This window comes from Macrobrachium nipponense, chromosome 22 (assembly GCF_015104395.2).
Source record: "Macrobrachium nipponense isolate FS-2020 chromosome 22, ASM1510439v2, whole genome shotgun sequence".
Taxonomy (NCBI): Eukaryota; Metazoa; Arthropoda; class Malacostraca; order Decapoda; family Palaemonidae; genus Macrobrachium; species Macrobrachium nipponense.
The window spans coordinates 22,673,878-22,691,517 of record NC_087213.1 but is presented as its reverse complement, the minus strand read 5'-3'; the positions used below and the strand labels follow the sequence as shown (position 1 = coordinate 22,691,517).

The window sequence follows — 17,640 nt, the reverse complement described above, 5'->3', positions numbered from 1 at the left end:
GAGGTCTCTCTTATCGTCTGCTAAGGTGTCCTGGACTCCTGTGGAGACGGACCACCACTTGAAGGGACTGCTTCGCACCTTAAATGTCTTTAATTTCCTAGACTGGTGTCTGGGAGTTTTAGACCTTCAGTCTAGAAGTCCTGATTCTCTCAGTCTGGGGGAGCTGTCCAGCGTGTTGTCATGTATGGACAAGGCCGTCAGGGATGGTTCGGAGGAGCTAGTTTCTCATTTTGGAACTGCTTTCCTGAAGAAAAGAGCTCTTCTATGCAATTTTACCGCTAAGATCGGTCTCTCCCGCTCAGAAAGCGGAATTGCTCTTTGCGCCTCTTTCGGACCATCTCTTCCCCCAGGCTATGGTAAAGGATCTTGCAACGAGTTTGCAAGAGAAGGCGACCCAGGACCTCTTGGTACAGTCTTCAAGACGTCCAGCAGTTCCTTCCACTTCGGCATTCAGTAAACCCCCGAAGAAAGTCAAACCCTTTCGCGGGGCACCCCCCTCGAGAGCAGCTCCTCGAGGGAGAGGTTTTTCGAGAGGAAGAGCTTCATTCAAACCCAAAACCACCAAATGAAGATCTCGTCCTTCAGACGCCAGTCGGGGCCAGACTGAAATTCTTTGCGAAGGCTTGGAGGCAGAGAGGGGCGGATCCTTGGACTCTCAAGATAGTAAAGGAAGCAGGGGTAAAAAAAACAAGAAATCCACCCCTTTTTTTTTTTACATCCTCTCCTTTAACATCAACTCCCAGAGACCTCTCTCCATCTTATCAGGGAGAGAAGAAAAGTATTCTTTTCGATCTGTTAGACCAGATGGTCGAAAAAAGAGCAGTGGAACAAGTCTTGGACCTGGAGTCACCGGGCTTCTACAACAGGATTTTCCTAGTGCCGAAGCAGTCGTCAGGTTGGCGCCCAGTCCTGGATGTGAGCAGGCTCAATCTTTTTGTAGAAAAGATCAAATTCAAAATGGAGACGCCTCAGTCGGTGCTGGGAGCCTTGAGACCTGGCGACTGGATGGTGTCTCTGGACCTGCAGGACGCGTACTTCCACGTCCCCGTCCACCCTCTTTCAAGGAAGTACCTGAGATTCGTCTTAGACACAGGGTTTGGCAATTCAGAGCCCTTTGTTTCGGTCTCAGCACGGCCCCGATGGTTTTCACAATGATAATGAGGAATGTAGCGAAGTGGCTCCATTCGTCAGGGATCAGGATATCCCTCTACCTCGACGATTGGCTGATCAGAGCGTCGTCGAGGCAGAAGTGTCTGAAGGACCTTCAGTTTACGTTAGCCCTAGCAAAGTCTCTGGGTCTTTTGGTCAACTCCGAAAAGTCGCATCTGACCCCGACACAGTCCATCGTGTATCTGGGGATTCAGATGGATTCAGTGGCTTTTCGGGCGTTTCCATCCCAGGAACGTCAGCGACTGGGGTTAGAGAAAGTCGCAGCCTTCCTAGAGAGAGAAGCTTGTTCGGTGAGGGAGTGGATGAGTCTGCTGGGCACCATTTCCTCGCTAGAAAAGTTTGTCTCGCTGGGAAGACTGCACCTCAGGCCTCTTCAATTTTTCCTTGCGGAAGAATGGACGTCGAAAGAGACCTGAATGCGATCCTAAGGATCTCCAACAAAGGTAAAGTCCCACTTAAGATGGTGGCTCGACCCTCAGAAGTTACGAGAGGGCTTCTCCTTAAATCTTCTGAGCCCCGACCTAGTGTTGTTCTCAGACGCTTCCATTTCCGGTTGGGGAGCAACACTAGGGGGGGAGGAAGTGTCAGGCTCCTGGAGAGGGGAACAGGTAGCCTGGCACATCAATGTAAAGGAAACTGGCAGCGATATTCCTGTCGCTGCAGTTCTTCGAAGACAAACTGTCAAGCAAGGTTGTTCAAGTCAACTCAGACAGTACCACAGCCCTTGCGTATCTTAAAGAATCAGGGAGGAACTCACTCCAGATCCCTTTTTCTCCTGGCGAAGGAAGTTCTGCTATGTGGCAGAACGCAAGGCGCATCAAGATCCTGACTAGATTCGTGGCAGGGGTTCAGAATGTCAGGGCGGACCTTCTCAGTCGACGAAATCAGATTCTACCAACAGAATGGACCTTGCAGCCAGGAAGTCTGTCAACAATTATGGAGAATGTGGGGACGTCCTCTAGTAGACCTGTTCGCTACATCGAGGACGAAGAGGCTTCCTCTGTATGCTCCCCGGTTCTGGATCCAGGGGCAATTGCAGTGGACGCGTTTGTTTTTTACTCCTGGAACTGGACAGACCTGGATCTTTACGCCTTTCCCCATTCAAGATCATGGGGGACGTAATGAGGAAGTTCGCAGCTTCAGAAGGGCAAGGTTGACTCTGATTGCCCCAATGTGGCCAGCAAGAGAGTGGTTCACAGAGGTCATGACATTCCTTGTGGACTTCCCAAGAACGTTGCCCTGGAGGAGAGGTCTACTCAGACAGCCTCACTTCAAAAGGTTTCACGAAACCTCTCCGGCTCTGGCTCTGACTGCGTTTCAGGGACTATTCGAGAAAAATTGGCCAGAGCGAGAGGCTTTTCAAAGGCAGCTGCGAGAGCAATCGCTAATGCTCGAAGAGCCTCTTCAAGAGCTGTCTACCAGTCTAAGTGGTCCTCCTTCAGGGCATGGTGCAAACAGGAAGGAATTTCCTCTTCCACGACCTCTGTGAATCAGATAGCAGATTTCTTACTCTATCTAAGAAATGTGCAGAAATTGGCAGTTCCTACAATCAAGGGTTATAGGAGTATGTTGTCTGCCGTTTTTCGCCACAGAGACTTGGACCCTCTCCGACAATAAGGATCTGCACGATCTCTTAAGGTCGTTAGAAACCACCAAGATTCCACAAGCAAGACCGCCCTCATGGAATCTCGATGTGGTTTTGAAACATCTGATGCTAAGTCCTTTGAGCCTCTCCATGAAGCTTCTCTAAGGGACTTGACGAGAAAAACGCTTTTCCTAGCTTCTCTGGCGACGGCGAAGAGAGTTAGTGAAATCCAAGCGTTCAGTAGCCTAGTGGGCTTCAAGGGAGACAACGCTGTCTTCTCGTTGAACCCATCTTTCTTGGCTAAGAACGAGAACCCGTCTAATCCTTGGCCAAAGAGCTTTGAAATCAAAGGAATATCGAGTCTCGTGGGTCAAGAACCAGAGAGAGCCCTGTGCCCTGTCAGGGCTCTCAGTTCTATGTGAATAGGACTAAAGAGATAAGAGGTCCCTCAGGTAATCTCTGGTGCTCGGTGAAGAGACCAGATTTGCCGTTGTCGAAGAATGCTGTTGCTTTCTTCTTGAGGGACGTCATTAAAGAGCTCATTCATCTTGCCAGAAGACTGATTTGAGCCTCTTTAAGTGAAAGCTCACGAGGTCAGAGCCGTAGCTACTTCTCTTGCCTTCCAAAGGAATATGTCTATCAAAGATATTCTTGATAGCACCTTTTGGAGGAGCAATTCCGTATTCGCCTCACATTACCTCCGGGATGTGAGAACGATTTACGAGAACTGTAGTTCTTTGGGGCCTTACATTTCGGCAGACACAGTTTTGGGGGCTGAAGGTAGCTCTCTCCCTATCCCTTAGCTTTGTTAGTTAGGTTAGTTTTATTGTGTTTTTGGTTGATGGTGAGATCTTCTGTGGAAATCTCCCATTCCTTAGTGTTAATGTCAGGGGTTTTTTGGTTAGTTGGTCAGGTGGTGGTCGGTTGCTGTGTTACTGCCATATGTTTGGCTAGATGGTCTTGTCACATTGTGGTCACGTCCCCGTTGACAGAGCATCCAGAGTGCACCAGCACTACAGGTCCAAACCTGGCTGGCAACTCTGATAAAAGCATAAAGCAGGCTTTAAGTGACAGTAATCACAGAGTCTACTTTGCTATCAGGTAAGGAACCAATAAGTTAATCTTTTATTTAATTTAAGTTTCCTTAAAATCCTAGTCTGTCTCTACCCCACCCCCATCCGAAGGTGGGATTCAGCTATATATATATCTGACCAGGTAAGTTTTCATGAACAAAATGTTATTGTTATAATACAATTAAGTTTGTTCATACTTACCTGGCAGATATATATAATTAGAGTGCCCACCCTCCTCCCCTCAGGAGACAAGGGTCATGAATAAATATGAATAGAAAATGGGAATGGTTCCTGATATCCGCCTCCCAGCGGCGGGAATGGGTACTACCACCTGGCCGCCCCACTACGTGTGCCGCGAGTTTTGAAATTCTGTCGGACGTCAGAAAATACAGCTATAATATATCTGCCAGGTAAGTATGAACAAACTTACTTGTATTATAACAATAACATTTTTATGATAAAATAATGTTTTACGTATACTTACCTGGTAGTTACATTATTAGAGCCCACCCACCTCCCCTCACATGGACAGGTAAGCATCAAAATTCTGAGGTTTAGTTGTGGTAGTTCTACATTCCTCGGTAGAGGGAGGGGGTACAGGAATCACCTGACCAGTCAATTAGCGCTGCCGCAAAATTCGAAATTCTCCTAGACGTCAGAGACTACAGCTATATGTAACTACCAGGTAAGTATACGTAAAACATTATTTTATCATAAAAATATCATTTTTATTGGTTTCAGTTCCTTAATATGAGAAGCAGTGGGTAATTACTACATAGAAAAGTAATATAGAATGTCATTAGTGATAGGGTACAGGTATAATAAATTTTAATGATGAGGATCATTGTCTAGAATATGAATTGAGACATAAGCCTTTGACTGCCAAAATCTGCTAACATCATTACTGTCAAGGAAAGTAGCTAAAGCCATGATTGTGAATAGCCTTATTTTTGGTCTCAGCTGGAACGTCTTTTAGTATGCTTAGTAGTTACATTCTGGCAGAATAGCTCGATAGTTCTAGTTATTTTAGGGCATGAGAAATGTAAATGAAGATTGCTCTTCACTTACTTCAAGTATCCGTTATCATTTACATTTCATATATTACTGCAAAGATTTTTCATCTTGGTCTGGATTAGGATGATCAGGTAAATGATGCTGGTCAGGCAGAAAGTACCCATAGAGGCTTCCCTAAGTGCACCTTTAAGGCTGATATTAGTAATGCATAATCCATAATCCTAATTAGCCTTTTTGCAGCTGTTAAAGAACTTTCAAACAACTGTGGATAGAACATTAATTAAAACTCATTATACAACTTTAATTTTTATTATTATTATTATTATTGTTTTTAAATATTATTTATCAATTATCAAAGTTCATTGTGGGATATTTTCCAAAATATTAAATGGTAAATCTTTCATGTGTTGTTATAACTTATTGTTTGCAGAAGGATGCTTATTGAAATTCGTGCTGGTTTCTCTGACGAGAAATTACACAAAAAAGGTTCTTTTAGTTTTATGCATTATTATTATCATTATTATTACTAGTACATAGTTTAACCAAAAGTTACTTGATTAGTACTTGACTTTTTGAAAGAGGAAGCTTCTCACTAGATGTTAAACATTAAATTTACCTTAGGATTATGGGATTCTTCATACGAGAATAATGTCTTGTACAGCTAATTTTTGCTTGTCTGGTAATTGGTCATAATCTTTTGACCTATGAATTTTGATGATTACCCCACTAGGCTGAAGTAATGAGCATATTGAACACAACACAGTCTAAGTAGTGAAATGTGTATGATGTTATTTACTCAGTTTTAGCCAACAGCAAATTACACATACCTTAAATAAACCCTTTAGTGAAAGTGTTAGAATCATAAAATATTTCAATTTCATCCACTTAAGGCCAGTTGAAGAATTATCTTGAAAAACCTTGATGCCCCTGAGTACAAGATGAGGTGTAGTTAATTTTTTATCCTTTGCAAGGGAGTTGTACACTGATTACCAAGTTAGTAAAATGGTTATGGCATCAAATTTTGCAACTAGCTTAGGAACCGTGACTTCTAGAAATATACAGTTTGGCTGGTATATTGGTTTTGAAGTTGCTGCAATAAGATAGTACTGTTATCGAGATCTATCTGTTGCTTGCTGGGTATAACATTTTCTTTGAAGCAATAGGGACTTCTATGGATGCTGGGCCTCTTTGCAACATTTTCATTATCCAGAATGGTGATTCCCAATTGATTGGATTAGTGTGTCGTATTTTATTTGACAGTTCATTCAGTGCTCAAATCATTGCTTGGAATCAGCAACATCTTTTTCTATTCTGTTGTACTTGGATGACTTTAAGAGACTGTATGGTATCAGGTGTACGTATATACATAGGACTTAATTTGTATTTGTTGATTATGTTAGGACCAAAGCTGAAACGTACACTTTTTCCCTGTTATGTTTATTTTCACTATGGTAGGGTGATTTGAAATTGGCAAAGTCAGATGCCTGGGCATGGTAAGGTTGCATAGGGAAATGGTTTTCTTCTCATGTTAAATTTTCAAAAGGAATTTTTCAAGAGAATGTAAGCAGCATGTGCAATAACAGCTTATGATAATCCTAAGAGCTAATGAATGTAGTAGAACAGCTTTTTTAAGGTATATCTGTGTTCCAATACTAACTATAAATGTAAAGTACTTGTTGCTATTTCTTCATATTGGTAATTATTGGTAATTTTAATACTGTATTTTGAGTTTGTGCTGTATCATGGCAAATTTAGTGATAGTAGGGATGGTTTCCGGTGCATTGTATGTAGAGAATGTGGTCAGCCCTGCTTTATTGCTAAGATGAGTAAGTTTATTGACAAATATTTAGTGAAAAGTACTAACTAAATGCTTCATTTAGGTGTTCTGCCAGTTTTTTGTTTAATTTTTGAAATAAAAAAAAAAGTTATAATATACATGTTGATATTTTGACTAGATCAGATTTTAGTTACACGTGTCATGAGGCCAGATTTAGTTTTTTTTATCTTCATTTCATTGGAAACCTGTTTTTTTATTGTTATTTTTTTAAAATATCTAGTTAACATACTTGCGTTAATTGTAAATTTAGTGTGTCCATTATGTTAAATACAAATCATTGCCTTACTACAAATTGTGCTTCAGTAATTTGAAGGGAATAGTGATACAATAGTTCATGCAAGAAAAAGAACCCAGTACATAACCCATCTGATATTGCTGTGATCATAAGGGCTAAGACTTGTTTTTTAGACTTTATTGTCACTGCAATCATTTCATTCCTTGTTTTTTCCACCTTTTTTTGTTGCAGCAACATCTAAGTGCTGTTGGATGCATTCATAATGGTTTTTCTCCATGGGCCTTTAGCTTGGAGGTCAACACATCATGCTGGTCTATTTTTGTAGCATATAATATTTTTATGGTTGTTTCTTCGTGGGTATTATGTTCCTTTACTTATTATTACTTTTGTTCTGTATCCATTCTGAGCAGTATCAAATTAACGTTTTCTTAAGCTTAGACTTTGGCTCTGTGCCATACTTTTCTGCCCAGCTTTTGAGATCACAGTTATAAGTAGTTCATGATAACTTGTGAGTTTGATCATCAGGAAGTTAGTTTAAAGTGCATAGGTCTTAGATGTAATGAAGCTTTTAACTTGTATCTGCTGTGGCCAGAGAGATAATTTGTAAAATATGTTTTTATGACAAAAAATTAATTTTTTTGTAAAAAAAAGCCCCTTGATTTGCAATTGCCTTTTTTTATGCAATAAACTCCCATCATAACAACTCATCTTGTTCATTTTTGAGAGATGGCCAGGGCTCTTGTCTAAAATACTATGTATGATACTTCACCTTTTCAACAAAAGCCCTGTTAATTTTACATTGCCTCTGTAACTATTCAGGATTGAGAACAATTGAAGTGCCAACAGTGTGCAGATAGGAGGGAAGAATATAAACAAGGTTTTGTTAGTAGCAAAATAGTTCATACAGTGGACCCCCCGTATTCGCGTTCTCCAGATTCGCGGACTCACACATTCGCGGATTTCTCTCGGGAACGTTTCCCTGCATTATTCGCGGAAAATTCGCACATTCGCGGAATTTTTCTGTGGTAAATATCCACAAATTCCTGGTTTTTTTGATGAATTTCATCATAAAATGCACTTTTTGTGATAAAACTATTAAAAAAACCATGTATGAAAATTTTTAGTGGGTTTTTCTTGAGTTTTAACTAACAAAATAGGCTGTTTTTAGCATTTTTATAGGGGTTCCAAACATTCGCGGGTTCTAACTATTCATGGGGGGGTCTGGTACGCATCCCCCGCGAATGCGGGGGGACCACTGTACTTCAAGTCGGACTGACAAAATTGTAAGCAAACAGTATTAGAGGTGAAGGCAGACTTATTGGAATGTAAGGCCTCCAGAGTGGTAGTAATATGAGAAATTAATCATGAGGATGAGGAAGAAACTGCACAATCCATCCCCATCCCTGTTACAAGGATCTGACATGCCACAATGTTAGTTAAGTAAAACCTAGTAAATGTAGAATGGCATCTCCACATACATGGCTGAAAAGGAAGGAGCCTTTATCTTTAAACCTTTCTTGTAATCCATAGTGATAACATGCCACAGCTGTAAGGAAATGGAGCTCTTCAAGACTTGAGACTTATGATACCCAGATGAGGGAAGAGGTGAGAAGTTAAAAAGCACAATTCTTGAGTTCACCAAATATTTTGTTGAATCACTTGAATAGGGCAAAGAAGAGTTTATCTTTATAGTAGGAGGAAGATAGAGCAGGAATGACAAATGGGGCAATCGTCAAGTCACCATTCCCTGAAACTTGAGTCATTGCTATTGAACCTGGGGCATACAGGAGACCAACTGATGACTCCTTCAATGTGAAAGCTAAAGCATGTTGCAAGTAGCACCAGCAAACAATAACAGCAGCTTGGTGGGATGGCTCAGGAAATTTGAAATTCCACTAGACAAAATTACTGCTAGATTAGTAATGGAATAGGATTAACAATTGCCAGATTAGTTATTGTTGACCTGTATTAAATAACTTGGTTCATTTTGGATTCATTTTGGAGTGGTCTTCTCTTATAAAAGAGCCTATCAGTCTAGTGAGTCTCATCACAAGGAAGGACAGATCAAGTGTTTTGTGTTGTCAAATGTATATCAGTAATCTATTTTGTGGTGTTAAAGGCACAGAAAAAAAGTCTGTGACCATAGAGGAACCCAACAACAAACTGTGCTGCCCAGCCTTAGAATGGGGCTTAATCTCTCTAGCAGCAGTAGTGTTAGTATCTCAATGGATAGCTGTTGCCTTGGCCAACCTGCAATCGACATCAGAATTGTGCCATTGACAGGAACTAGGACCTCCTGTAACACTGATGATATATTCCAACAAATCACAAATTCACCAGTTCAAGAGAATGAATCCTGAATTGGACATGAGGAGCTAAATTTTTCTCAGGTGTCTGAGAAGTGTTAGGCTGAGATTACCAGATGAACACAATTAGGTGATGAATATTTTATATTTGACCCGGTTTCACTCTTGCACTGTTACACATGGTCTGGACGAATCATATTTTTTTAATGAACAAATTCCACATACGTACCAGGATTGTACTTTGTGCTCTCTTCTGTCATCCAGGTTGGGATTTATGTCTATAATGTAATTCCAAAGATTAGTCTTGGACTGGATAGACTACTAATTGTGGCTCCCTTGTTGGCCTCAGGGTTAGTCATGTACCTGTTAGTATCAGTTTACAATCTAAATTTGGATTAGAATGGCACCGTTCTTTTATATATCACAGTTGAATGCTGGGTTATGCCCTTCAAAATACTGCAGTAATGAGCTGTAGTGAGGTAATGGTAATTATTTTACAAACTAGCTATATTTGTCATCAGTTTTCTTTTATTATAAAAATAGGTCATTTTTAACTAGTATAGTGTAGAATAGTATTTATTAAGAAGCTATTTGTGAATTTCCAGGGTAGAATTTCCTTTTAAAACCATATATTTGGACAGGACATATACCATCATTTTATAAATTTGGGTAAGAAACTGGCAAAGCCCATTCTTTTCACAAATAATTAATCCAACAGGTTACCAATTGGAAGTGCTGGCAAAAGTGGAACAAACAGGGGTGAAAGAGAAGATAAATTATCTAGTAAGGAATCCTCACCAAGGTCAGATATGAAGAAAGCTTCATCTTTCGTTGAGGTAAGAGTTTCCTATCTGGATTGTTGTTATGAATGTAGACAATTTTTTGATTAGAAGGTTGGTCATTTTTTTTCTTTTGCCTGCTCTTGGTATTAATTGCATCTGACAGGTTTTCCTCCATACGTCTTAAAACCAAAAGATTTGTGTTTGTTGAACTATCCTGTTTTCAGAGTATCTGTTTTACATGTTGGACAGATAAGGCAGAACCCTCTCAGTGAAGGAATGCTTTGTAGAAGTACTAATGTGGCTCCAGTGTGGAGTGTTTATATTCTGCATTGGGGAGAGGGACTGAGCCTGTGAAATGTTTCATTCAGTTCAGACCCAAATGTGTTGCAATATTTAGAAGACTTTTGTTTTAATTGGCCTAGGTATCTTGACTCCTAACAACATTTTCTGACTTGGTAAATAAAAAGTAGCTGGCTTATAGTGGGAACTCTATGGAATAGTCAACCACCCAGAAATACCAATAGTTCTACTCTTATTTACATTTCAAGTGTGGAACTATTCCTTAGTGCAGGCTTACAGATCCAAGGGTAGGCTGATTTTATGGGTAGAAATCTTGTTATTCCATGCAGCTTTGCTGCCAGGGGCATTAGATTGGGATGATTACGTTGTCATAATGCTTTATGTCCCATCAGGCAGGTTTACTCTACATTTGTGCCTCATTAATTTACTTTTGAATAATTTATGGTATCATTTTAAGATTTTTAGGCTTAATTTAATTTTTTCTCTTGTACTAAATGATTAAGTCTAAGGATCAGAAAAGTTGATCAAGACCCTTTTGATATTTAAGTATATTTGACATCCTCTGTTAAGGATTAGGGAGTAACAGCAGTTGTTATCTCTGCTCCCCCAGATTCCTTGCCCAATGTCATTGGGCTGAGTCCTTTAGAGAATGGTTTTCTATATTTTTAAAGAAGGCTGAGGTTGGATGGTATGTGTTATGTAACTTATGTGGTTAGGTTAGCCAAAATAATTATGTCAAACCTTGCCCATGAAATCCGTGACGATAAGGTACATATACATATATCTAAAAACTTCCCCTGGATGTTCAGTTGCTGCAAAACCACTTTCATCCCTTAAGGTATCTGGGTGGTGGTAGGCTGTCATGGATATAAACATTTATTTTCCATGAAAGAACTTCACCTAAAGTATTGACAGTCAGCGCATAAATGTAGTCTTCTGAGCTTGATGTCTCCAGTAAATTAAGAGCATAGAGAATTTTTGAAGAGATAATTGCCAAAAACATTCACCCTGCTGTTAGCACAATGGTTCTAAAAACCATGTAGACTACCAGTATTCAGTAAAAGAAAGGATTCCATCCTTCAAGTCAGCACCACTCCTCTACCAGCCCGGACCCAAAATAGTAACTTGGTATACAGTTTCACTTGCTAAGGTGAGGAATGTGTGAAAGACATCAAGGATCTGCCTATTAGGACATCAGTCTGCTACCTCCTTATTGTCACCATGATAAAATGCTATGAGATACATGTTTTCAGTTCAGAAATGGTCAAGTATGAATCTGAAACAGATGTGTCTCCATACTGCAATCCTTCCGCATGAAAGAGAAAACTAGTATGAATAAGTATTCAGTTTGAAGAATATTCATCCACCTTATGTTGTGACATCTATTGGACACCCATAGTGTATCTTGAGATTCTCGACTGAAACCAAAATCCTTTTTCCTTTACACTGGATTGGTCAGTGCTTACTGCTTGATTCGATGTCCTTTGCCATGGTGAAAATAGATTTTAGGCGTGGGGTTGTCACAAAACTTAAATGTGCAAATCATATTACACACTTGCTAGTGTAATGTTTTTCTTTATCCAGCTGAAAATATGCTTTAATAGTACATACTATTCAAATTTGTTTTAATGTTCATTTTCGAAAAGACAGCACTGCTGTGCTGTAATTTTGTAGTTTAACAGTGGGAATTTATTTTATATATTCCAGTATTAATAGCAGCAAATTACAAAATTAAAATATGCTGATGATAGGCCAAAATTTTGAACGGATGCCATTGCCAAAATCTCTGCTTTGATTATGCAGTAATATCAGTTGATGTCAGGACCTCTAAAGTTTAATGCTTATTAGGCCCATAACTTTTTAATGTAGTAATATCTCAAGTCTTCTCAACTCATTCTATGGCTGATCACATACAGGGCTCAAATGCTGACCTCTACTTGCTTCAATTGATGGGTCATCCTTATATTCCCACTAGGGCTCTATAAGACAGACACACTTATGTTAAGGATTCTGTCATAGCTGGTCTGGGCTATTAATGTAATGCCGTTATTGGCATAGTGATGAAGCATGCATGGATTCGGAGCTAAAGAGCTCTGTATTCTGCCTGCAGCAACTGCCAAGAAGACTATGATTCACTGTTCCTTCATTCTGCTGTCACAGTATGTGACCCCGTGAGGTGGATTGCTGTCAACTGCCACTTTGTTGCCTAAGCCATTGGTAGGATGGACAGTATGAATGTATTCAGAGGAGTTTATCAGGAGCCAAGCCCTTGCTGTCATGTTGTCTGGGACAACAATGTGGGTCCTCTTTGGAGGCTTCAATTTCTGAGAGACGGGGGGGCAGCCATCAGATCCAGGGAATTGCCTCCTTATAACAGGTGGTCATATCACAGCTACCTGATGATCACTGTAATAGCTTCCCTACCTGCCAAGGAGGCATCTGAGCATTTAACTACCTGCACAGCAGGTTTTTATATGCCTTTTCCAGGCATATAAAAACCAGGCTCCTACCATGTCTTTGAGTTGCAGTTTGAGGATTATGTACACCACAAATCTAACTATAAAAGACCTAAGATCCATTCCAAAGTGCTTTTATTAGATTAAATGGGTTGATAAGAGCAATTTTTACGAGTATGGTACATAAAATCGACAACCTTGAATCAGAATGTTGCCAATGAAGATGAAAAATTTAATGACATCCTCACCATTAAAACTGTTTCCATCACTAGAGTTGTTTCCTAAAAGTAGATATCTCAAGGCTTTTTGTGTCCTATTGAAAAGTTAAAAGTTAGTGAAAATTTACTGACTTCTGGAAGTGAAAATTTACAACCAGCCTCTCTTGTGAGTGACATTCCTGGACAAGGCATAGACTCACTGACCTGTTTTGAGAAGCCAAAGTCCAAAGGAACCATGTCTTGAGAGTTAGCTCTAGTTGAGAAACATTAAAGGGCTCCTAATTTTTGTTTTCATGAAAGATCCCAGCTAGGAGGTGTTTGAAAACTGTAAGGAAAATCTTTTGTGAAGTGTCGGATGAGGTTTACTCTATATTGTGCAGAAACATATAAGAATGCTGACCTATATCCTGTGATGGCTGATAGAGTTACGTCATTTCTTTTGTAGATGATGGAAGGCAAAGAAGTTTGTGAGTAAGGAATAGTGTTATTGACTAGATCAAAATTCTGTTCATTACACCATCTACCAAATCTGTATCACTTTCTTGATATGAGTTGGTGGTCTGAAGTTTTATAAGGTCATGCAATGGCAGCTGTTTTGATATTATAATGAAAAACTTTTTATGAAGTTATTGTTGTATAACCTCCAAACTTGATTAAGACCCTCTTGCTGATTGTGTAATCTGTGTAAGTTTTGCTGCAATAGAGACTGCTTACAGGGGTAAAGGTTCCTGATATTTCTGACATTAAAAGAGAAGGCCCATGAACTATTGCTGCTGAGGCTATCCTGTTGGAGCAGCATCATACCTACCCCCAGGCTTCTGGGTCAGGTTGAGCTTAACATATTCCAAAGAACATTGCAGAAACACCAACTAATACTTAGGCTCAAAAGTGAAAAATAAAAAACTGCTAGTTTAGAGAAAATCATATAGTGTAAAATTCAAGAAAAAATCATAAAATGGTACATCAAAGCAGACTTGGTATAAATATTATATAAGAGCAAAGAAGACTAGCAAAGACCTAGCTATGAAAAGATCGTCATCTAATTAATAAATTGAAAATTGTATACAGTATGGGTTAAACAGTGCAAATTCAGCTTGGCATCAGTATTAGCCAAATGAAGTAAAAATAAATCACAGGAAAAATCTAATAAGGAATGAAGTCATTAAAAGAATCAGCATGTGGAACGAACCACAACATAAGAAGGCTGGGGCAACCTAAGGGCACATGTAAAATACAAGACAGAATGATGATATAAGAGAAACTAGATAGGTCTAAATTCTTAAAATGCTGTACCTAATACTAAACTATTGCAATTGTTTAATTAACTTTTAACTTTATCACCATAACAATGAAATTTTTGTTTTTAGATGCATTTGGCATTAAAGAAGCATTTTATGATTTATGATCTGGACCAACATAAAATATTTTAATTGGAACATCAACTAACTCACTAATTTTCAAGAAATAATTTTTAGCATTTTCTGGTAATTCATCATAATAGTAGTATTAGTAATATTTTCATTTCACCTAGACATAAGTAGGAATATTCAACCAATGTGGTCTGTCAGGATAAGGATGACTGGTACACATAATATTAAAGAATTTTTCCTTTTTTTTTCACAAATGTTTTTTAGGAAGTGTAAATTTCCTACTCGAATTTTGAATGGCTTTCATATCTTGAAGCAGGATATGTAAAAACATTAGGCCTCTCATGTTAATTACATCTTTGGAGTGTATGTCAAAAAAATGTATAGCAGGAATGTAATAATCTTTATAAATAGAACAGCATTAGAGTTTCTGTGGCCTGTAATAGAATCATATACGTAGATGGACGGAAAATCTCCTAGGATTGTGGTATATCTAGAGGTGTGTAAACAATGATATTGATGGACCCAAAAATTACACACTGCACCAACTGCAATTTCTCATGCTAGATTAGAAAAATATTCTATATTATTTTAAAGGCCTTCCCAAATTGCTTGATGAGAAGTATGTTAATCACTGTTCCAAGAGCTCACTTGCAGAATTGGCTTACTTTGCAGTCATTCCACCTTCCACAAACTCAAACATCAATTATAAACTGCCACCATTGCAACTTCATGCTGTTTAAAATTTCCCTTAATTGTCTAGATATGTAAACCCTTTAGTTTAAGTCTTAAAACATATTATCTAAAGTATCTTTGGTTTATAGTAAGAGCTTTCATCCACAAATATTTTCTTCAGCCTTGAAGCACTCTAAGGATAAGATCTTAATTCCAGATCTTGAGTTCACAAAAACTTGCATGATGTTATTTTACATTGTTTACTTCACCATCCACAAAGCCATGTTCTTGTTTATGACAGTTTCCAAAGGCTGGAATGTTTTCACATATTTTAGTGGGGGTGAGTTGGGGAATCTCATTTTTACACTTTCATGCTCTATTACCACTGTTTATGTAAAAATACGTTTCTTCTCTTTTGCTCTACTGTATATTTTTCTATTGTTTTACTATACCAGATTCTCTCCTGATTATCCATTCATGTTTTGGTATCCTTGATAGGAATGTGTATGTGTACCATACATGCAAGTGCTATATTACATCTTGGAGTTTTAGCTACAAATTATTTTGCAGTTTATGATTTTAAGGGGGGACAGTATGATCTCTTATACATAATCTTTTGTTTGCTACCTATTCAAATTAAGCAGTTATCAGATTTTATGACTGCAAGATGTGCTTTGGGAATTGAATAATTTGTTTCAATTTTCGAGTAGAATCAGAGTTTCGCTTGCTTTTTATGAAGCACATTACATAAGTGTCATTAAAATACTCTTGAAACATATATCAACTTTTTATAATAAGTAAGTAGCTGTGAAATCTTCCCAGTACATACAGTAATGTATTTTTGAATTAAAGTTTCTTTTCTTAAGTATTTAGGTGTGTCTATAAGATTTTAGAAATCATTGGCAAGGCTGTAGGGCCAGAATGTTCTTTTTTCATTGGTACTATAGTTTAACTTTATCATCTCATTGAAGTTAAAAATTATTTCATTGGATACTATTGTTAATTATTTTATACTGAGAGGAATTAATAAAAAGCATTAGCATTATTTATTACAGGGCAGATACTTTAAAATGAAGCAAAAGTTTACTCGTCATGTTGTGAAAATTTTTCTGATCTTATTAATACTGTCGATATTTTAATTGTCTTGACGATATTTTTAAGATTGTGTGTATAAAAACTTTCCCAATATACAAATGCGTTGTCTGGGTTATTGAATATGCTTTTGATGTGAGTGTCTAATTGTGGATGTTTCAACGTTGGTCATGCTCTACTGACATTATGTTGGGAAAAAATTAAGGTGCATAATGTGGTTAGATAGTGATGTTAACAAGTTGAATGTTTTTGAATTATATGTCCTTATCATTTAAATAGATCTTCAGTGTACAAGGTAGAATTGAGATAAATGTTTCGTAATTACAAATATTATAGGGTTGCTGTTCACAAAATTTGTAGTTCCATAGCTCTTGCAGTTTTTAGGTATTGAGGTTGCTCTCATTAATTGTACGGTTACTAGCAGTATATTGTGATGTAGCTGCATTTTTAGTGAACTTTATTTAGTAAGCTACTTTTTTGTCCAAGTATGAACAGTTATAATTTGAATGCATGGATTATTTAAGGAGTCGCTTATCCTGAAGTGATTCAGCAGCTTTCAGTCCGTTCCAGTTTAGTTTGATGTTGCTCATTTTATGTGGAAATGGAGGGAAATTATCTTTGCCAAACTCCTGCTTAGACTTCCAATGCCACTCCTGTCACTTCACCAACGCAAAAATATTTAGATTGCCAATTTGTTTCCTGTTTGTGTAATCTGTGATTGGGAATTCCAAGATTTGCATTCTTACAAAACAGAATAGTATTAAATAAGAGTTTTGAATTTTGTTACGAATTGCTTAATATTTTGATCTTATATGTTTCAAGTACAATAGTTGATGATTCTAGATTGTCCATGTTTTTAAGCATAGTGAGTTTCACATCTTGATTATATCAGTAATAAAAGTTATCAGTAATAAAAGTATAAAATCTAAATGTATACCCATTGGCTGAAATTTCTGATCACACACTGTAGATATGTACCTGCTTTTTTATATTAGTTGCACACTTTCACCAAGGCACTCTTAGATCCACTTTCACCACCCTCTACATGGCACTTTGGACCATTAATTTTTTGCTACACGTTCCTTAATAACTTTCATGTTGAAGATGTTTGAATTTTTAGCATATACAGTACTTCTAAATTGCATAGCTCATATATACAGAATGAAAATTGGTATGCAAGTGTGATAAACAGTAATGGTACAGTAGTAGGTATAAATTTACTTGTTTATGAATTTCTTAAGTGCGAATAAATACTTGTGAAGTTACGTTCCAGTCAGGCATTTGAAGTGCTATCTAGACCTGTTGTCACAACCCCATTAATTATATGTTACTCTGTTTCCATAGAAAGGAAATAATCTACTATCTCAACAACTGTTGCTGTTAAAGAATGAGAGACCTCTACTGCATATGCTTAGATCTGTCTACAGATTATATTCATGATTCGTGGCCCTAATTCTTCCAAAAGGTGCTATGTATGAACACATAAAAAAGCTGTTCTTGACAGCCTATTCTGTAAGCAGATTCTGCTCA

At 38.1% G+C, this 17,640-nt stretch overlaps 1 protein-coding gene across 4 annotated transcripts in view; it reads left to right on the top strand.

Moving 5' to 3' along the window:
* LOC135198539 (dynactin subunit 1-like) overlaps nt 1-17,640 on the top strand; it is a 102,504-nt gene that overhangs the window by 23,788 nt on the left and 61,076 nt on the right. For all 4 annotated transcript variants that reach the window (XM_064226210.1, XM_064226209.1, XM_064226208.1 and 1 more), the window contains one exon: nt 9,939-10,056. In XM_064226210.1, coding sequence (XP_064082280.1) covers nt 9,939-10,056 — 118 coding nt within the window. The remainder of the gene's footprint in view (nt 1-9,938; nt 10,057-17,640) is intronic.